The sequence below is a fragment of the Patagioenas fasciata genome, chromosome 1 (assembly GCF_037038585.1).
Source record: "Patagioenas fasciata isolate bPatFas1 chromosome 1, bPatFas1.hap1, whole genome shotgun sequence".
In the NCBI taxonomy this organism is placed as follows: Eukaryota; Metazoa; Chordata; class Aves; order Columbiformes; family Columbidae; genus Patagioenas; species Patagioenas fasciata.
The window spans coordinates 136018299-136040454 of NC_092520.1; the positions used below are offsets into that span (position 1 = coordinate 136018299).

At 38.7% G+C, this 22156-nt stretch overlaps 1 protein-coding gene across 1 annotated transcript in view; it reads left to right on the plus strand.

Annotated features, from left to right (window-relative positions):
• Nucleotides 1-22156, plus strand: part of PIK3C2G (phosphatidylinositol-4-phosphate 3-kinase catalytic subunit type 2 gamma) — a 275634-nt gene that overhangs the window by 247950 nt on the left and 5528 nt on the right. Inside the window, exons 35-36 of the mRNA XM_065846452.2 lie at nt 5319-5413; nt 21091-21216. Of these exons, the coding sequence (XP_065702524.2) occupies nt 5319-5413; nt 21091-21216 (221 nt within the window). The remainder of the gene's footprint in view (nt 1-5318; nt 5414-21090; nt 21217-22156) is intronic.

Genomic DNA, 22156 nt, shown 5'->3' on the forward strand with positions numbered 1-22156 from the left:
AGAGCACAGTGGCCCTGGGGGCTCTTGTTTGCTGAGGGTGCACTGAAACAGTCCTCATTTGAAAGTAAGGCCTGTAGTAATGCCAGAGTCAGGCTGGGGCAGGAATTAAGTTCCCTGAGCCTGCAGGAGAGAAGTAATTTCCATGAAAAGAATATGTCTTTCCCCCACAGCTTTCATTGCTTTATGATCTTATAAGGACCTTAATTTTTGCCCGATTTGAAGAATATCTCAGGTTTAATACGGACTGTAGCCTTCCATTAATCTGGTGATTTCTCTCTCAGCCTTTACGCAAGCAAATCATCTGTGTCTTAGTTAGGATCAATATAAAAAAAAATGAATGCCCAATAGAAGCCGGTTATGAATTTTGATCAAGACAGCATCTTTCTCTTACACCGCTTTAATTTCCAAATGTTGTAAGTAATTACACTTACTAAAGTAAAATAAAAATTAAAATTTATGAATTTGTACTGTGCTCCTAGCAATGAAGAGATTAAAAATCGGTGCTAAATTTACTTTGACATGAATACTGATTCAGTTCTCCCGATGGGGTGAATTCTGAATTATACTGAATATTGTCAGTATTTCATTATACTGAGCTCACTGCAAGGGAGTGAGTGCGGGTATCAGCAATGACTTCACAGACAGCCTTTTATAAAGACCCTTTTAAAAAAAGAAGAAAGAAAATCTGTCAAAATCATTCTTATATCAATCTTATTTTTCTTCTCTTGAGTTTGTATCTCCTGAAAATATTAATAATTCAGATTGTTTTGCCAAAGTTATGAAATCATGAAGTCTTTGCTGTTTGTTATAACAGTGCACAACCCAGGTCCAGTTCTGGTGTGTTTGGTTAGTGCTCCACTCATTTCAAGGGCTGCTTTCCATTCAGCACAGCAGTGAAACTGGCTTTGTGTGCTTCTAAAGGAAGATCCAGGCTTTTCAAAAATAATATCGTACAGTGTGCTTCTCCATGCAGAGTTGAGTCTTCCTGAGTAGTTCCTCAGGAGAATCAGCTATTTTTTTCTCATTCTCAGTGTAAAGCTTTTGCCGCAAGTTGCATTCCTACTTCACTTGCATGTAGGCTGTTTTGCTGGCCATAAGCACCTCATGTTGGCTGGCAGGGTGAAAACAGTGAGATAGTTAATGTATTTACAGCTGAGTATCTGAAGCTGGGTACATTGGACGCTCATAAACCCAAACTGTAGCTAAGAAGGCAGCTGGTTGGCTTGAGGCATTCAGCCCTGGCCCTGGCAAACCAAACAGGTTCCAGTATCTTTTGGTGCCAGGTGTTGAAACAAGCTGTCACCAAGAAAAAAGGATCTAAGATGAATCAGAGGATCCAGAATACAGAATAATACTTAACTGCTTAATGCTAGTGATGTGATACTTAGTTAATTAGTGCTTTCACGTTGCTTTGCTGTCCACATGTGAAATGCAGTGTATTATGAAATCATAGTTTCCCTACTGATTTTGTCAGTCTTCTGTGTAGCACCTTCCCCACTGTTTATATTTCTCATGCATTGTGCAAAGTGTAATGCAGTGCTTGTTTTAAAATGCTGCTAATGAAAACATTACACAAATTATAGAATATAGAGCTGGTTGCTCTTCCGCATGCTAGAAAAGACCATGTAGATAGAGAAAGGAACTGCATACTTCGCTATTCTGAAGATCATTCCACCTTCAGTAGAAATTTGAACACTAATTGCCCTAATTTGGTCATTCAAAAAGAAGAAAGGACCCACGGTTTTCTAGAGTTAATGTTCCTCGATAGAAGAGGTTACGAACTGGCACAGTGTTTGAGTTTTTCTGCAGTAGGGACTGGTGGCCGACTTCCACTGCAGTGCTGAGACACACAGGCACAAAACATATAGAAAAATGCTACAAGTGCCATTCTGTCTGCAGGCAGCCAAACTCTAGAGTCCTCATTTGACATTTGACAGCTTTTGCATTGACACCAGTGAGCAAAGAATCAACCCTTGGGAGGGAAATCTTGCTTCAGCTGAAGTCAGTGGAGCTTTGTCCTGTATCTACAACAGACCAGCATTTGGTCTTGGCCTATAATGGAGTGCAAGTAGAGCGTGACAGTTCCTGAAAGTGCAGGGCCTGAGCTCAGGTCCATCTGCCAAAGCTGGATAGACTGGAAGTAATTACTGTATGTGTATTTTATTATCAGTTGAAGCTAAAATGACCTTAGTCTCAAAAAGACTACGATTTAGCAGCGAATGTGGGAAAAACCTAAAATATTAATGTAACAGCTGAGTGCAGCTAACAGTAACTGTCTTTTATTATGAAATATAAGTGATAGAATTTTCTTCCGTGTTTATCATATTCCCTGCACTGTTATTTTTTTCTTTACCTTCCTTTTATTTTTTTTTTGTTAGTGCTGTATTTATTATCTAACAAGAGCAAATATTTTAGTAATATTAATAGCTATACTTCCCCTCCCATGTTTTTAATTATTTTTAGCTTGGTTAGAAACTTATTTAACATTTGTTTGGGTTTTTTTTTCTAAATGAAAATGCTAGTTCCCATGGAGAAATTCCTTGACCAGATATAAGCACTCACAGTATAAATCTTAATTCAGAAAAAGGCACTGGTAGTACTAGTGTGAGAGGAAAGGCACAGTGTTCAGCTGAATTCTAATGATGCAATTTACCCCTGAGATCTATTGCTCTTGCTAAAACACTCAGGATGACCCACTGCAATTCACAAAATTAACAGAGCCCCGCAAGTCGATTGTGCCCTTATGTTAAAACGCAGCTCTCTTATGCTACACTGTGTTTAATGGTCTAGGACTCTGCCTTTCCTGCTGCCACTTGAAGGAAAAAGGAAACACAACTTAAAAAAAAATATGGTAAAACGGCTTTTGTATGGTGACGGGGAGAAATTATTTTTGTGGGCTTTTTGTTACTCTGGAAAAAAACTCCGCATTGTCTGGTTCATGGAGTTTTCATCTCCTATCCCTCCCTGTCCTTATTTGCAAACACAACAAAATGAAATAAAGTGCAGTCTGGCTAAGTGATTTGTCAAAGTTCATAAAGGAGAATGACAAATGAAGAACTGCATCTTGGTTTTCTAAGTCCCAGCTTACTGATTTCTTCATAAGATTTCAATTCTTCAAGAGTCTATTTCAGCCCTTCTCTAATTAGGATGTGATTAAAAATGTATTCTTGTAGTCTCTAAAGGGAAGAAATTTGAGATGGATTGATATTCTACAATTCCAATCCAAACATCAGAAACTGAGAAGTGTTGATATCCAGGCTGCCTGGAAAAAATATAAAATGGCAGTTGTATGTACACACTGTGTTATTTTTAATTCATTTGAATTCCGTTCCTTAGCATAAATGGGAATTGTACTAGCTCTACGGCTGTCAATAGTACGTGACACCACTGTAATGCTATCTGCTTAGCAGTTATTTTAGCCGGTGTTCACTCCAGAGGTCACACATTTGGTTTCTTCAGAAAAATACAGCCACCTGATGGAATTTAACAAGGGAAAGTGTAGAGTCCTGCATCTGGGCAGGAACAATCCCAAGTTCCAGTATAGGTTGGGGCATGACCTATTAGAGAGCAGTGTAGGGGAAAGGGACCTGGGGGTCCTGGTGGACAACAGGATGACCATGAGCCAGCACTGTGCCCTTGTGGCCAGGAAGGCCAATGGCATCCTTGGGTGTATTACAAGGGGGGTGGTCAGTAGATCGAGAGAGGTCCTCCTTCCCCTCTACTCCGCCCTGGTGAGACCCCATCTGGAATATTGTGTCCAGTTCTGGGCCCCTCAGTTCAAGAAGGACAGGGAACTGCTGGAGAGGGTCCAGCGTAGGGCAACAAAGATGATTAAGGGAGTGGAGCATCTCCCTTATGAAGAAAGGCTGAGGGAGCTGGGGCTCTTTAGTTTGGAGAAGAGGAGACTGAGGGGTGACCTTATTAATGTTTATAAATATATAAAGGGTGAGTGCCACGAGGATGGAGTCAGGCTCTTCTCAGTGGCAAACAATGATAGGACAAGGGGCAATGGGATCAAGCTGGAACACAAGAGGTTCCACTTAAATTTGAGAAAGAACTTCTTCTCAGTGAGGGTAACAGAGCACTGGAACAGGCTACCCAGGGAGGTTGTGGAGTCTCCTTCCCTGGAGACATTCAAAGCCCGCCTGGACACATTCCTGTGCGACCTCACCTAGGCGTTCCTGCTCCAGCAGGGGGATTGGACTAGATGATCTTTTGAGGTCCCTTCCAATCCCAAACATACTGTGATACTGTGATACTGTAATATAGCCCTTGGTTTAATTAAATGAAGTCCTGTTTGCATAAGTAAAACCAGGCTAGTTCACACAGGCAGTGTCTGGACTGTCTTTGGTGGTCGCCACGTGGAGATAACCCAATGTCTCAGGACAAGTGTTGCAAAATGGCTCATGTCCACCCTGCTCAGGCTTAGCACTGCCAAATAAGAAGGTCAGGTAGATACCAAGAAGAGGCTGTTGTGTTCACCATTACCTGTACAATGTGTATACATTACACTGTGCTAAAAGCCGTCTGTATTTTCTCTGCTGTCTCTGTGGGACAGGGAAGCCACATTACTTACTCAGCTGCCAGGACACACCTTTTTGGCAGTGAAGACAGCTGGCTCAATGCCTCCAACAGAAAGATGGAGCAAGATATGCTTAGTCATTTCTTCCACATTATAAGACTGATCCTTCTTGCTTAGAAACCAAAAGATGTTTTATTTCAGTGGGAATGGAATCAAACTCTGTAAATGCATCATAGTAGAAAAATCTATGAAAGCAATGGGCTGCATGAAAACCAGCCTGAAACAGGAAAAATACAGAATGAGGAGGATAGATATAGATGTTGTTTCTATAACAGTTGTTTTGGAACTGTTCTGAAAACTTGCTCTTTTTTTTTTTCTTTTTTTTTTTTTTTAAATTTCCTTTCTGCTGGGCAATGAAAAAAGAAAAATAATCCAATGTTTTTAACAAGACAGAAGAATTGCAACAATACTGACTAGTGTCATCAATTATTGCCACCTCACACCCTCCCCCCCTATTATTTATTACTCAAGCACAAATTTCCTACTGAAATTCAAGTTGATGGCAATTTGAAATCAAAAATATCTCACCGTCAATGTATAAACAGGAAAGAAAAGGAGCACTGCGTGTCAGACCACCTACTTCCATCACACTCCTTATCTATGTTTTCTAATTTCATCCCTGATTTACACACACAATAGGCCCTTTTGATGTATTAGTTCATGTGTATTGCAAATTTTACAGATGTACTTCTGCTGAGTTGTTAACTCAAAAATCAAACTATCTGGCCTTTTTTAGGTCCTCAGTCAACTGATCATAAGCCTGGAGTACAATTAGTCATATCCTACAAGAGCAGCCGTCTGACAATAATGTTGAAACACATGAGGAACATCGTGAGTATTTTTATCATAATCTATAACTCATAAGTCCTTGCATTTTCAGAGTACTGTGAAAACATTAATCCTCAAATGCCCTTTCTGGGATAACTAATTTTAACTCAAAATAAAAATGTTGCTGTTCTGTCAGCATTAAACACTTACTTTCTTCCTTTGAGCTCACTCAATATGGTTACAAGTATGGGGCAGATACAGAAACTGTGTGGCTGGTAATGGCCTTTTCCAGACCATATAGAAAACCAGTTTTGATGACTGTTTTGGCCTTTGCAGCTGATGCATTTTGATACCAGTCAGACATAAGGCATCATGCAGCCGCGTGACTTCTTGTAGGATGTCAGCCTGGCATTATTGATTAATTATCTGTAACATTTCTTTCAAGTCTGACATGGCTGGTCTACGAACAAGGCAGAGCTCAGCAGAGGGAGCAGTGGTGAATTTTAAGAAGTGATGGTGGGGTGATGCTCTGCTTTGTAACACGCTGTCTGTCACGAGGCTAAATGGTAAATGCAGCGTGTTCCTAGAGCCAGGCTCCGAGAGCTGGCAGCGCTCCTGCAACACGAGGCAGGTGAAATTGGCTGACGGGGAGATCTTGAGAAATCTGGCTGGTGCCATGTGCGATCTCCCAGCTGAAGCAGCCTGATGCTCTTCCATCATGAATTTGACCACCTAGATGTCCTCTTGGATTCCCGGTTGCTCAAGTCTCAATTAATGGCTGTGGGAGAGAGATACTTCAGTATCTTTCTTTAGCTAGGAGATTAAAGCTGGTATTAACTGTTGTGGGTTTTCCTTGCATACACTGATGCTGCCTCCATCCCTAACTGGATTGCAATCGCTTTCCCTAAATGGGGCCAAGATGAGGAGCTTATGTGGACATCAGCCAATAATAAATGAGGCTGAATATTTAATTAGTTGTATGAGACACATGAGGCTTACGTAGCTCCAACTGTTCTCTGTTGGCCACTCTGGCTTCTGATTTGCAATTCAAGCAAGTTCACTTTGATCTATAACATCCAATACATCTCTATCCTGAGAGACTTGTCTTTTGTCTCCTGTGTACCACCTTGGCAGGTGAGATCAGCCTCCTCTGACAGGTCCAATTTATAAAAACTTTACCCTCAGGATATAGTATAAGACCTCTTTATTTTTTCTATTGTGCTTTTTAAAGCTAAGTGACTTTGATAAGCTTCCAGTAAAGTTCTGGTTGGTGGCGGATATACTTAAGTGATTGCCATGCTGATAATGTCAGTGTGAGTTCAGGCAGGTGATGTGGAGATGCACACAGAGCTACAGATGTTGGAAATAGTCTTTCTCCTTGTTTCCACCATTTTAAGCATATAGGCTTCGAACTGTGTTCTTTAACTTAGAAAGTTCCAACCATTTAATTAAATGGGAATAAATTATAGCATAGATAGCGGTGTATAGCAAACATAAAATCCAGCATTCAGTTTACTTCATAATGGGAAGGGACAATACAACTTTAAGTTATTGTTTAGCTTTTGAAAGTAGGTAACTTAAATCAAATCCATTTTAGTGCATTTAGAGAGAAGTAGTAGGAGTCCAATTCAGTAAGACCAGCAATGATTCATGGCTTGAAAACTGGTCATTGTTTTAGCAGCCTAACTGAGGCAATCATGTTTTTAAATTCTGGGCTTCCAATTCCTTCTTTCCATCCAGCCATCCATCCATCGTCATCTGATTGGAATTATGAAATAGTAGTACTTTGGGGTACTGTGATGCTGGACTGCCTTCAGACGAGAACCTATAACAGAAACGTTCTTTATCCGATTAGTAATCTTCTCAGCTTTCCAGTCATATGGATCAATCTTTCTGATGTGCTCTCTTCTCTCTTTCTTTTCCTTTCCTTTCTCTCTCTCTCCTTGTTTTTTGTTTTTTTTTTTGATGGAGCCGAACAGGGATTCTAAAAGTATCATGTCATATCTTATTCAAGACATGTTAAAGCTATTTCAGGTATATTCAGTCTTTTGCAGAGTCTCACTAATTGTATTTTAGTGGTTCAGCTGTGCAGAGATTATTTTGCTATCTTGTTTATTTCATAATATATAGTAAATAATTTTTATGGTGCTCTTCCCCATTTAATTTATTTCTTTATAGAGATTTTATGATGTGTTCAGATGTGAAAATAATTGTAGTGGGCCAAATTAATCTCAAATGTAACTTCACAGAAATGACAGGAATTCTGATAGAGACTTGATCCATGTGAACAGATTTTATTTAGTATTTGTATGGGTTTACTTCCAGGGATTTTAATAGGAGATCTAGATCTACTGTGCAAATCCTATATTAATGTACAATGCACAAGAGAATCCCTAAGGAGCTGGTGCTGTATATAGCTATTGTCAAGTGTCACATAGGTCCTTTAAAAGAAGAAGTCAAAAGAGTGAAATGCTATATCCTTTCAGAATTTTTTTCATTAAGCTAACCCTGTTCGTGTGGGAAGTCATAGACAAAAACCGCGATAGCATTTGAGAGAGGATCTCCCTGGTGCAGACCTGCCAGAAGAGTGTCTTATGTGGGTGCATGCATGGACTCCACAGTGCAGGCACATTTGATCTGATGCATCCACATACTCCAGATTTGCTGCAGATATACGAGTCACTCATCCCTTTGTCTGCCACAGAATGCCCTCTCACCACTGCAATAATTTCAGTCATGTTACAAAAGCCAGTCCTGCGTGAAGAAAACTATACCAAAAATCTTCAGAGGCCAACAATAGAGAAGAACATTCTTACAGATTTTGTGACTGGAAAGTATCATTACTCTAACCTAACCTCCTGTTATGCATAAACTATATTTTTTTTGGTTGAGAAAATACTTGCATCTAGACTGATAATGCAGCCGAAGAAACTATTTGAGAGATGTTAAGACTAGTTGCAAATGTTTGTCTACAGTTTAAGACTGTGGGTGCTCAATGAAGACGAGTTCTGTTAAATAGATATTTGTAAGACACTAACAGTGTTTCAGTCTCAAGATTTTTCTCAGCAATTCAGTAGTTTTATCTGAATCCTGAGATTCTGTAAGTCAGGTGACTCATATCAGTCTCACTGCTTCTATTTGTGATTTGAACGGTATCACCATGACTGCTGAGGAAAAAAAAAAAAAAAATCTTTCAATCCAATTTCAAACATACAAAAGCCAAGAAAATGCCATTTTCTTAACATGTATATTATATAATTTTAGGTCAGCCTCTTGAGGCATTACTTGCTCTCCTCAAATGCAGATAGTGCAACACTGGGCACTTTATGTAAAGGCAGTACAGGCAGTATTGCCTTAATAAGATGAAGAGAGGTTATATGGAGAGACCAGGACAGTTTGCCTCTGGAGTCGTGCAGGATGTGACCGCTGGAGGGGATGAAACAGGGCAGGCTGCTTCTACAAACACAATAGCGCAATACCTGGCAAAGTGCACTAAGTGGTCTTAGAAGAAAGACACAGGAGCCTTGGGGGAAGTTTCTTTTGGCATGTGAAAGGACTTGTTAGCTAAGAACAAAAGTAGTCCAATTGTGGTGGTGCAATACCCAGAAAAATGACAGCAGGCAGGAGTAGGAGCACAAGAGTAATAAGAAGAAAGCTAGAGAGTTTACCTTAAAAACGTACGTCTGTATAGAAGCTGTGGAGGTGCATTTAAGAAAATTGAAAGACACATAGGTTTTGAACTTGAAATGCTCAAGTCTCGTTCCATTCATCTGTATGAACCAACACAGAGAATGGGGGATGTCAAGACCACACCAGATCTGACATGGAGCAGACTGTGGGCCAGCTGAATCCTGCACAGCCAGAAACAGCCAGGCTGCCTCCTGCTGCTCTGCCGGGCTTGCTTGTCTGCTCAAAAAGACACCAGAGGCAAAACAAATAGCCATTTCAGAAAAGGTTGGCTAATATATTTATTTTCCTGCTTCACAGAGGAACAGAAGAGAACAGTGGTTCAGCACTGGCTCAGAAGGAAGTCTTGCTTTGTCGGACGGCTTCATTGCCATGACTTCAGGCATGCCCTGTTTTTCTAGATAAGCAGCTAAACTTTCAATCCTTGCGGCTAAACATTTTTGCCCGTTGCTTCTTGTGGACAGAATAACTCCTCAGGGCTAGTGGGGAGGAGAAACAAAGCCAACTTGTCCTGAACCTCGTGCCAAAAAATGCAAAATGTTACTAGAATTCACAGAAGTGTGTGCGGGTGATGAATTCAGAACCAATTTTACAGGGGGGATATTTGCTGGAAGAAAAAAAAAAACTCCTACAGTGCTTTCCAAAACTACTTCCTTTTATAAAAGCTCTGAAGCTGTCATGCACCACTCTTGGTGATTAATGATTCTGGGATAGCTGATACGTGGGTGATGAATTAGTAATCAGCTTTAGGCTTGCACAGACATCCAGCCTCTTCCCATTTCATGTCTTACACCATCCAAGTACAAATTGCTTCTAAAAATGTTTGTGAGACGTGATGGCTTAAATGCTTTGGGAAGAAAGGCAGAAGCCAAACTTTCTGTAAGCAACGGGGATGAAATCTATTTCTAAGCCTGCACGTGCAGGGTGGTGGGGAAGTTCCCATGTACAGTTTGGGTAGAGGCTCCACTGCCTTTGCTGTGTTTGTCTCTAGCTTCAGGTGGGGATTTTTGTTCAGTCTTAGTTTCCATCCTTCCTCTCATGGGCCCACTATCTTTTACACTTTATGAATATAATTATATAGATTTAAATGGAAAATATATTACCTGCCAGCAAAGCAGTACCTGCCAATTAAATAAAAAACCACATTATCATTTCAGAACATTATGAGTGTATCCTGCTTTCCTTACTGCAGCCCATGAATCAGCCAACAGGGACTGGGAAGAAGTTGCATAGGTAGGCCAAGCCTGGTCAATCATTTAGGGATGGAAAACAAGTGTAAAAAAAGTCTCTTTGAGCTGGACAAAAGTTATTCAGAAAGTATTTGTGACAGAATGAAATCAGCAGCTTGTCTGACAGAGGGAGGTAACACATGCAGATGGAATTCTCCATAGACTAGCACAGAAAAACAGAAAAAAAAAGCCGTAGAAAGAAAGCTCTTGTACTAACTGTAGCTTATAAAGAATTTGGATTTAATTTTATATTCATAGAAAATGCTTTTACTTTAAAAATCAATGGAAATTAGCTTAGATAGACTGTGTCTCTTTTGGACTGAAAATCAGCTGAACACCTGTTAACAAAGGGTACTACTACTCAGTAGTATTTTAAATTGGGAAGAGATGAGGTCTGTTCTTGTGGCAGAGGGATTACTGTTGGATTCCAACATATTTGTTATGAAAGGTATTTGACAAATACGTTGTACAGAAAGTTGTGTTACTATTTCTTGTTAAACCCTTTAATCTGTCACAGTCTCAGTATTGCCTCAGCTGTAAGTTCTGCTATTTTTTTAAAGGAGTAAGTCCCTACATAGCTGAAATGTGTTGAATGAGAAAAAGAAAAAAAAGGAAAAAATAAAAAAGAAAAAGAAAAAATGCACAACAAACCGTGAGCTCCACTTAATAACATGAGTGATCTGGGAGATGAAGGTGAACATAAATTAAATTTGTCAGTGTTTGCAAATGAAGAAAACATTAAAAATAATAGTGGAGATAGAGCAAGATCAAGAGAATAAAAGTAATTTTCAGAACCCTGCAACCAACTTGGACAAATGAAAAGTCTTTCCTGAGGGAGGTATAGATCTATATCTCATAGTAATGTGAAGGTGAAACAAGCAGATGGTGAGACATGAGGCTGCCATGACAGATGCCAATGAGAAAGGCCAGATCCTGGTGTCATGGTGTAGAAAGAAAGTAGTTCATCTTTATAAGGCTTTGATGGTAAAATGTTTCTCTCAGGATGTTTTTTTAAAACTAGAATAAAAGTTCAAAGAATAGTTCTCAGTAGGGTTACTTGGGAGTGATTGATTCTTCAGGAGTGATTTATTGTTACTAAAACTTAGTTAAGAACAGACTAACAAGGACACAAATAAACTGTGCAAATATTAAGGGAGAGGACACGAAAGTTCAAGAGGAATTATTTAGGACATTGAGCAAGAGCGTAAGTAGAAGTAATGAGAGGTAATTAAGGAGCAGAAATTGCATGCATCATATAATGAAATGAAATGTTTTCTTACAAAGGGAGATGGAAAGCTGTAGAATAATCCAAAGAAAAGAGCTCTGTACAGTTTGTGAAATGAAAAGTAGTCTGGGTTAGGCATATACAGACTTTTTTAACTAATTAAGAGTTTGAGAAGAAAAACAGTGCGGGATAAAGACGTAGATAACGGTGTCACTATTTCTTGATGCATTTTTATTTTTACTTACTATCTGTGCCTAGGCAAGGAAGGAAAAGAATATGTACGTGACAAAAAGAAACAGAACAGTATTTGCTTGTGTTTCTTTTCTTAAATGCTAATTTTCCTTCATGCCCTCTAACAGCAATGGTGTTAATCCTGAGTGATTTCAAAAGAAAAGCAAAATGGGGATTTGTCTTTAGTATTTGTTTCTCCCCTGTGCTTTATTCAAGAGAGAAGAAATTCTGGGATATATGTTTTTAAGGGTCCAAACTAGATCAGTCTTATCTCAACCAGTGTAATAGATTCTGCAAATAAATATTCATCTGAAAATTAAATGTTCCAAGCACAACAATAATATAAGGTTGAAAGCAATGGAATGTAGTTTCTTTACAGGCTTGGTGGTAATTCTGGAATAAAAGCTTGTTCATGAAATCTGCTTTCTACGTTTTACACCCTGCGCCAACATTGCTTACCCATAGAATAATATAATTTTAAAGCACATCTCAACCTTTATTTCTTTCATCTATGCAAAAAAGCAGAGTTTAAATGACTTAAAGATAGTAATGTAGCATGTGGTTCAGAAATCTAGAACTTACTTGTCACCTCCTCTTTCAGAAAAAAAACTTCTGTGTGATTCTTGCTCATATCTTTTACTAGGAGTTGTACATTTTATGTATTCACACTTCTTTTATACAGTCACCTTCTTTTATATGATTTTTGCAGCCTTGGTAACTTTTGTATACCCACATGGAGCATCCAGTAATCTAGTCCTGAGCACTGGTGAAGTATTAGAGGGATGTCAGAGCCCAGGAGGTAGACTTGAGCTTTGAGTGAGCTGGGTAGGGACACAAGCCATTCTAAGACATCTTTTTCTTCGTTGTTAATTCAGGAATAGATGTAAATGCACACAAAGCTGTGTCATTACTTGCTAGAGCAGAATTCCAACCAGACGATGGTCAGTAAAAGGCAACACCCTGTTTTACCTGACAGTTACAGTGACGTGGTTGTACAGACTCTTCCCCATTTCATTTGGGATTCTGTCCGTTCTAATGTACAACTCTTTCTGGATTCTCAAATCAATACATTATCGTTTTTAATCAGGGTGTCAGAGCTCCATCTCTGTTCTTCACCTTTCTGAAACTGTTAGATTCTGGTTTCAGAGCCCTATAGAAATAAAGGCTTGAAAGAGAAACCCTTATGGCCTTGTGGGTATGACACGCCAGCTTTCATTTTATTTACTTCATTTAAGCAGAGTTAGATGGGCCTTTCTCTCAAATCACTGAAGCAGATCAGAAGCATTTTACATAGTTCTTTGGAAGCCCTGAATCTTTTGGGATCCAGCCTGTTTCCTAGAACTGTCTTTCTCCTTACAAGAACAAACACCTTGCATTTTTTAACTGTTTAACAAATAATACTTTTTCACTTCAAAAGCCCCACTATCTGTGTCCCTTGGCCTAATTGGAGTGAGATTCAGTTTGAAACTAAAATGCATACCTATATGATGTGGTGGAACTCAGTTATCTGATCATGGCCATTTTGAATGCCATGAAGTACCTTGCTTGACCTCCAATGACCACTCCAGAATGGTGCCAGTTTCCCAAAAAGCCTGTGTCGTATTTCCAACTTTATACACACCTTTCGTCATCTGAGGTGACATGAAGCAGCACTATTTTAGAAACTGGATCTTAGTCTAAATGGCTAAGCTCTCATTTTGGTCACTGGAGACTTAAGTGCAGATTCGTTTTCCTAAACATATAGCAGATGACCTAACACATCCCATCCAGCCTCCAGCTGCCCCCGGAGAAGAGGAGGTAAGGCCTGTGTCATGTCAGACAGTTTGTGCAGATATCTTAAGCATCTTATGTGTCTCAGATGGTGCCAGACACCAATGTGTGGGCAATTTAACCAAGCCAAGCAAGATGTCCCCAGTATGATGAGTTCAGTCTCTTTCTGGCTCCCTCCTTAACAGCATTACAGAGATTGCTTAGACTGTACTGGGAACTTATGTACCAACATCACACATGCGCTAGGATAGATCAACACCTCAACATTTTGCCCAGAACTGGTGTGTTTGTTGCAGGATGTCAGTTGTGACACTTCCCTTCTATCTCCGTGACTGAGGGTTGGGTTTTTTTTTCACATTTGACAGCCTGGACAGTGTTGGTTGGTTCAGTCTTTAGAGATTTTGTGACTCAGAACCGCTCTAGACCCCCTTTTTTGCCAGCGTAGTTCTCCCCATTAGGAAAGCAGCATACCATGTTTTATTAATGGTGAGACTGCACACATCATTGCTACTGTACTACAAAGAAAGATGAACCAGTAAACCTGCACTTTTTTTGCCACAAAAGCCTTACTTCACCTGGGAGAGAAAGGGCTGAAATAAACTACAGTGGCAAAGCACTGTTTTTTCCTTGAATGAGCAGCACCCACATTAGGTACCGTTTGTCCGCTTGGTGCACTGCGAAGTGACGTGCAGACCAGGCAGGTTGATGAGGATGGTGAAGGTATTGGACTGCATCAAGTGCATAAAATATATATGGGGATTGAAATCAATAACACGGATAGAGGACCTTTGCATTATAGCATAGTAAAGGACGAAGCCGTCCGGAGGCTTGCTACACTGACACTACCAGATTTCTGAAAGGTATAATAGAAAATACCTGCTCCAAAAAATGCTTTCCTGAAGTTCCCTGATACTAAAACATATGTTGTTCTGAAGCAACATGTCTTTTTATTTCCATGCATTAAATTGAGGTGATAAACTCATTGTTTTGTTGCTTTGCCATTGACCTCTGTGTCAGTGACCTCTGTCATAATGTGTCTCCTCTGTTCATGTACACACCCAGATGCATGCACAAGATATGAAAGAAGTAGCAATAGAATGAGGTTGTTCTCAGTGAAGAGGGGTAGAAACCTTGGATCAGAAAATAAAATAAAACTTACCTTACAGAGAAGCAGTTAAGTGTTTTCAAATTTTAGGTGAAAAAACCAGTTGTTTGGGAAAAATTACCTTAGTTGTGCAATTGCTTTTGGCTGATTGCTTTTCTGTTTTGTCTTGCCAACAGCAGACAGTGCAGGGTGCACCATAGCGATATAGTGGATTATCTTCTTTTGTAATTATGATTTAATTACTGTAAATGTGATTTTATTTTTAATTTTCTTTTGAAGTTCTTTGAAAGTATTTTGTAACAGGAAAATAAAAGCTTAATAGCAGGGTAGAATAGAGGTGTTCAGTGCTTTGGGATATGCAGAGCTCAAAGGAAAAACAAGGAAGGGTCTTCAGTCCCGTGTTAGGATTTATGAGATAACAAGACAGCTGACCATTCACACAGCAATCCCATTTGTCCTGAAGGTTTGTATATCTTATTAATCTGTTTTTGATGGAACCTCTTGCTTTGTAATATTGTTGTCTTAGTGCTGATCGTTTTCTTAGCTCTCTAAATTCAGAATTAGCCCAGAGGATGTTCTTTTTTTCGTCAGAGGCTGTATTTGTTATTTAAGCTGCATCTTACAAAGACAGGGTTTAGCCTTTCTCTGCTGGGTTACACAGAGACTTGGAGAAAGGTGAAGACAATGTAGCATCAGTAATGTCTGTTCCACATTTATTTCTGGTTTTAATTTAGTCAAGAGGTAATTTATACAGATTACTGGGGTGCAAGGCTGATTTCTTCCATGGATTTTTTTTCTAATTCTCCCTTATTGGACAATAATAAAATCTGCCACATGTCTACACTTAATATATACACATTTTGCTTTGTAGCTGTGGAGGTTTTTTTCTAACCATTTACTACAGTGTTATGTTTTTTAAAGATGTAAGGATATCTCAATATTAAATATTAGGAATAGTTTGTAGTCCTTTTGTCACTATGTAGAAGAAAAATTCTTATGGCAGTGCATGTGAGAGAAAAATACAAGATGAAGGTAAAGGATAGGAAAACTGAGAGTTAGAACTACTGGACAAAGTGAACAATTTATTTTTTTTATTATATTTTTTATATATATATATATATTTTTATTAATTTGGGGGCAGCAACTGAAATAGGACCCTTTCTAAAGCCTGGATTTCTTTTTTTCATTGAAGAAGGGGAAGACAGCAACTGAGATTTGAAAAAGGTACAGGAAATTAATTTGGAGGGGAAAAAGTTATTTATAGAGGAGGAAAGGTGGCATTAGTTAATACAAGTACTTTGATTTTTTTTTTTTTTTTTTTTTTTGTCAAGAGAGTTGAAAATGAAAAATGAGAAAAAGATAACAGCAGCTAGAACTATCAAATGTTCAGGAGACATCAATCTGTTTCACTCTAGGACAAAAAGGTTGAAAAATACCTGCATGTCTAACACTGGGAGAAACTGATGACATGATTTAAATTTAAGGCAATAGTGACCTAAAAAGAAAATTTTATGTCACTTAGGAAGAGGTGAGTTTTTAAAAGCTTTACAATAAATTATCCCAAAAGTCCATTTTTTTTAAATTGTAAAACTTTCCTTCAAATTCATATGAGTAAGGCCCAATATTCATATTGCCTGCTAAATTGCATAGTTTAATATATGGCAAATTTTGAGGTAGCTAGACCTTTCATAATGCTAACAAAGAATCCTTCCTTAAGGAGAGTCATGGATGGTTAGTAATGATCGAGGGAGAAAAGTCATTAGGATAATGTGATTCTTGTGGGAAAATTAATTGAATTTAATCCATTATTTCCCAGCTACATCTAGTATATTTAAAATTAAATTATACAGGACATAACCTATGTGTGTGGGTTTCCGTAAGTAAATATCAATACTTTTTTGGTTTTCGAAAATAAAATTGGAGTGAAGGTTGGAACACAGCCATAACAGATACATCTCTATTAGTTTTCCAGTCTCGAATTACAGATGTGGAGAGAAGTCAATCCAGAATATTATTTCCCCTCCCTCACTCCCCTTCATTCTTAAATATTTTAATCACCTTCTGCCTGATTTTAGAATAAAATACCATTTCAAAAATAAACTGCTTTTCTAAACACATATAGAGGCTGTTGTAACTGAGTTCCTTAAAAGTATGAGTCATTATCAGGGTCAAGCAGGCAGGTCATTCTCTGATAGAATTATTCAGTTATGGCTTCTTTGTATTTGAAGAAAGCGCAAAGAGACAACTTCTAAATTCAATTCAAATTTTTTTATTGGCATATCAAAATCACTGGTGATTTTTTATCCATAGGCATAACAACAAGAGCCATGGCCTTTCTGTTGGGAACTTGGTTTTATACCTTTTCCACCTTATACATTCTAGAGCTTGAATTTATTCACAAGCATATCTAATAAAAGATTTAAGACCATAATTTAAATTGGGAGTACCATCTTCTAAAGGAAGTAAACTTCCTTTATTTTGGGGCTCATTAAATGACTCCAGAATTAAACATAAATCAAATTAAATCTACAATTTTTGGTTGGTTGGTTGGGGTTTTTTTTGTTTGCTTGTTCACAAGTCCAATCAGACTATAAAGGTTTTGCAGAGTAATTGAAGTGCAAAATTACATTCCCAAAGGTACCCTTTGATTTTCCTTCTGGCCTGGACTATGGACAGAGATCAGTGAGTTTTGAGCTGTTAATAATAACAAAAGAGGTTTTTGCTGGATTTCAGAATCACTCATAAGCATGTTAGAAATCTTATTCTTTGTTTATAATGGACCCACCAGAACAGATATTCTTCGGTGCAAATGAGTCTGGCATTTAGGTCAGATATTCTTCATGTTTACCTAAGTTTGTAAATGTGCTAATACAGTCTGAGTTAGAAGTGAAAGGCTAATCCAGGGATTTTACTCACTAAATGTGACACTGTAATGTGACAGAAGACATAATCTTCAAAAAGAAAAAAAGAATCCTGATGTTTTCTCCATTCTCCTTTATTAAAAAAAAAAAAAAAGGTCAAACTCAACTCATATATGAAAACCCAAGAAAGGACTAGTTTGCCTGAAAACTTGCTATTTTTGCCTGCCGTTGTCAGTCGTATTAAGGAAACAGTTTACTCCAAATTTCACCTACTTTGGATTTAAAAATAAATTTCTGCCACATTAATCCCACTTCTGTTTTCACACTATGATTGCAAAACTGCCAAGATCCCTCTTGGTCCCTGCTAGGGAGGGTCCAGCAGAGTATAAATTCTTCCATGGCTGTTGCAAGTCTGTCTCAAGAAGCCCCGTGGTGAAGGCGGCTCTTCACTAGGAAAGATTCAACTATTGTGCCTAATCAACAGACAAACCAGCACAAACTCATCATTCGAGCTACCCATACTCTGCCCTTGTAAAACTGTGGCTGACTTATACCTGCTCATCAGCTGTAGTTTTGGATGATCAGTGTGTGGTGGGACAGAGCCTTTTCGACAGCTGGAGGCCCTCGTTAGATGTGTTGTGTCCTACCAGGAGTCAGGGAAGGGCAGTCGAGAGATGGAAGGTGTGACCTGGCTTGAAGATTGCCCAGCTGAAGCTTCTTGATCACTTGATGGCGTAACAGTGCCTCTGCAGATCAAGAATTGGGATGGTGTGGAATTTGGAGTGGCCTGTTTGACTTTCCCAGGCAAGGGAAGATGAAGCAGGAAAATGCTATCTGTACAGCGAGGAGTGTAAAGGGGGAAATCAATGCCCAACAGCCAGAACTAGCATCTCTAGTTGGAAGTCAGGTGGCTGCAGTTTAAATCACCTCCAACAGCCCGGCTGCTGATTGCTACTATTCATGAAAAGTGGTTTTGTTTTAGTTTTGAAAGATCCCAGAGCAACTGCTCTGACTTGAATTTTCTTCTCTGAATCATTAAAATGTTCTCCTTTTTCATTTTCTCTCTTGACCCTCTCCTCCCACTCGCTTCCTTCAACATGTATTTAGCTGCATTCAAAGGCATAGTGAGGAAGTAGTTTGACTGCTGCAAAGTGCCTTCCATAGATTTTGGAAGGCATCAGCTGGTGGAGGAAGGTTAGTTGGCTGAAGGCCAGATGATGTGCCAGCATTGCTAGCAGGGTACAAGGAGCAACTCAGAGGCTGAGTAACAATTTTATCTGATTTTTTTTTTTTTTTTTTTTTTATTCATTCCATGCACTTCTGGATACCACGGTCTTGTTAAACAATCACACAGCAATCAGCTGGGATTCTTTCCCTGGCAGGTGAATGTCAGAATGAGCCTGTTTCAAATGCAAACAGTACTGCCATGATCTGTGCTTTGGTTGCCTTGAGGTGTGCAGTGGGGCACAGCACTTGTGACTACACCCGGTCTTACCTGGGCAGCTCAAAGGGGAGCAGAACCAGACGGATACAGACGTTCTCTCTTGTTGCCTTTGTAGCTCTTTGCTGACCACCTGGGCTTCTCGGCCCATTGCCCTTGGCAGCTGCTGCTGACCTCAGCTTTCAAAACTAGCTCTGATATGATCCCTGGTTAGGCAATACACTGCTGGGATGATTTATAAAGCCTGACATTCTACAGGAATGTTGTGCTGGGCTTCAGCAGTTGAGCTGATAAGGTCTTCTTCAAGAATGAGCCCCCTCCTTTTTTTTTTTTTTTTAACCATGTTAGCTTTTTTGTCTGAAACAACTAAAATCTGTTGACCAAGTTACAGTGGTACTTATCTATTTATTGAGAAGGGAAGAGCTTGATTACAGTTAGGATGCTGGTTTCTTGGACTGGTATTTAAGGCTATGTTTCTTTCTCCTTCCTGATTTTTAAGACACTGTTCAATTTACTGTTATTTGTAATCCTTGATTGAAGTTTTAGTGTAGTCTTAGATCAATAGAGATGGGCTTTCAAATGGACAGTGTAAATTATAAATCCCGCATGAACAAAATGCTACTCTGTCCTAGGAAAATACCTGTTAGTTTCACTGCCATTTAATAGTATTATTTTGGCTGTTGAATCCCATCTATCTAAATTCCACATATTTTTTAAAGCAGAGGTACTTCAGGGAGCTCAGCATTAATAACATTAATCATTCACATGGTCCTGACAATACGTAATGATTTGGGTAGTGCATCCTTTATGCTGTATAGTGGTAATAATAGCAGTAACTAGCTTTGCAGTTGACCACATCATTTGCCTTGAGGGATCATTTCAGATAAGAAAAAGCAGAGATTTTTTTTTGTGCAAGAACTGGCTGCTCACACACACAAGTACTGTTTTTCTTCCCGAAAGAGAAGTTGTTTATTGCTAGGACACCATTGTTTTCTCCTGTCACAAGGATATGTTGTTGCTAATGCCTGTAGAAAGCCCCGTATTTCTAGACACATACTGTGAATAATCAGAATCTGAGAAATGACATTATTCTGAGCCAGGTAAAATTACAAGGGGAAATATAAATGTAACTGCCTGTGTAATGCTTTGGGTTCATCCATTCCAAGCATTTTAAGATATCTCCTTTTTCCTGCATGTTCATTTACATCCTGTCACTGGATTGACTATGAACTGCCAGGTAAACTTGCTGCTTAAAGTGCTTATAATATGATTAAAATTACTGATGTTTTGATATGCCCCATTTTATGCTTTCTGATTGTATATTGTGTTACCAACACAAAGGTTTCTGCTTAATTATAAGCTATGTCGCATATCCTGGCAAGATACCTGTTCCATAGGTTTTCATGATTATGTTTCTTATGTGTTCATTTAAAGCCTCTCATACTACCAATATGTATTCTGAGTAACTGTAATATTACTTTAGGAATAAACTTATAGAATTAATTTGAATTAACCTGTTCAGAATTAATAAAAAAAACTCTACCCACTAGCATTAGCTTATGACTGAGCCTAGTTAACAGACTGACTCTGATCTCCAGGAGCTACCACCATAAGATGGGATATCTGGAATATCATTAAGTAATCTGAACTGGAAAATTAAAGATAAAATTGCAGCTGTGTGATAAGAGAGATCGGAAAGACTGTTGCTATAAGAATTGTGTTCTGCTCATATTGCTGCAGGAAATGCTTCTGGCTCTTCTGTAGTAATATGCTTTATGAAACACTCTTAGAAACAGTTGGTTCTCTCCAGCATCAGCACTGCTACTTAGGGGTGAAAATCAATAGGAACTTACTGACTATAATCCAGTTTCTATGCATTGCTCTGGAAAATGGAAGAGCTAGACTTTGTATCAGATTAAGCTGAGTTAAAGTAGGTTGAAGCTTATGAGGTTTTCCATCAGAACATAAAATATTAAAGATAGGCAATTTTACCTTGTTCTTTTATGATTTCATTTTGATTTTCCTTTTTCTAAAAATTCCTGCTTACTGCACTAGCTCTCCAGTTTAGCCAAGAGAACTGAATGTCATGTGTTTCTGTGTCTGCTTAAGGTCCACATTTCATTTGGTACTTTTTATTTGTTCTCATTTCTAGAACACAAACATTCATATTTATGACCATTTTGTTTTTAAGCGCCTCCCAGATGGTTCTTCCCCAAGTGCACATGCTGAATTTTACCTTCTACCAGATCCTTATGAGGTCAGTCGAAGGAAAACAAGAACAGCTCCAAAAAGCTCTGACCCTACTTACAATGAGATTGTGAGTACCATTCACTTTCTTCCATCGTTTCTTACTCGTTTGGTTTTCCTTGCCCACTCTTGAAATAAAATAACAGCACAAAATTTAGAGGTGTTGCAATAAGTACGATCAAGGAGAAGGAACATATAATCTTCTGCTTTGCATGTTTCTCAGAAGTGGAACAGTCTCTTCATGTCTCTCTTCAGGAAAACAGTTGGATTATTCACACTGCTCTGTCTGACACCATAACCACAGTTACATGTTAGCCAAACGACACCAATTATCATTGCACCAAAACCTAGGCTATTTTGAATGCAGATTGGTACAATAACATAAAAGGTACTAGGTGAGCAGATGCCGTTATTCAAATTCACATTTGAAAATAGACAATGAAATTGATTGTCGCTGTCCTAAGTGATAATACAATAACAAACAACCTTATTCATTTTATGTGCAAATTATAGGAGTTCACAGCCATATATAATGATTTCACACACCACTGAAGAGCTCACACCTCTGGGGTGAAAAGAAACATTTATATAAAGAAAAATTTATGACAGAATGGGAAATTGCATGAATGATATCCTTTTGTAAGACCAGATAAGATTTGAACAGTAGGTGGAATTGGACATTACAATTATTACATATAACAAATCTAATGATCTCAAACCAATTTACAAGTGCACTTGGAGCAGGCTTTAAAGTAGAAGGCATGGAAAATATTACCACTCCACCCTGTTTCATAGATATGATGAAGCTTGAGTTAGTCAGCTGAGACTGAGTCCTTATCTCCTAGTTTCCCAGTCCTGGAGTTTTAATATCTGTCTTTGATTTTTAGAAAAGTTACCTACTTACACTGATGACTTCCAGTGCTTCTGTAAGAAGGCTTCTCAAGTAGTATTGCTGCTAGCAGCTGAGGCAGATTTCCCTCTCTATGGTACTACAGTAGAATAACAGGGAA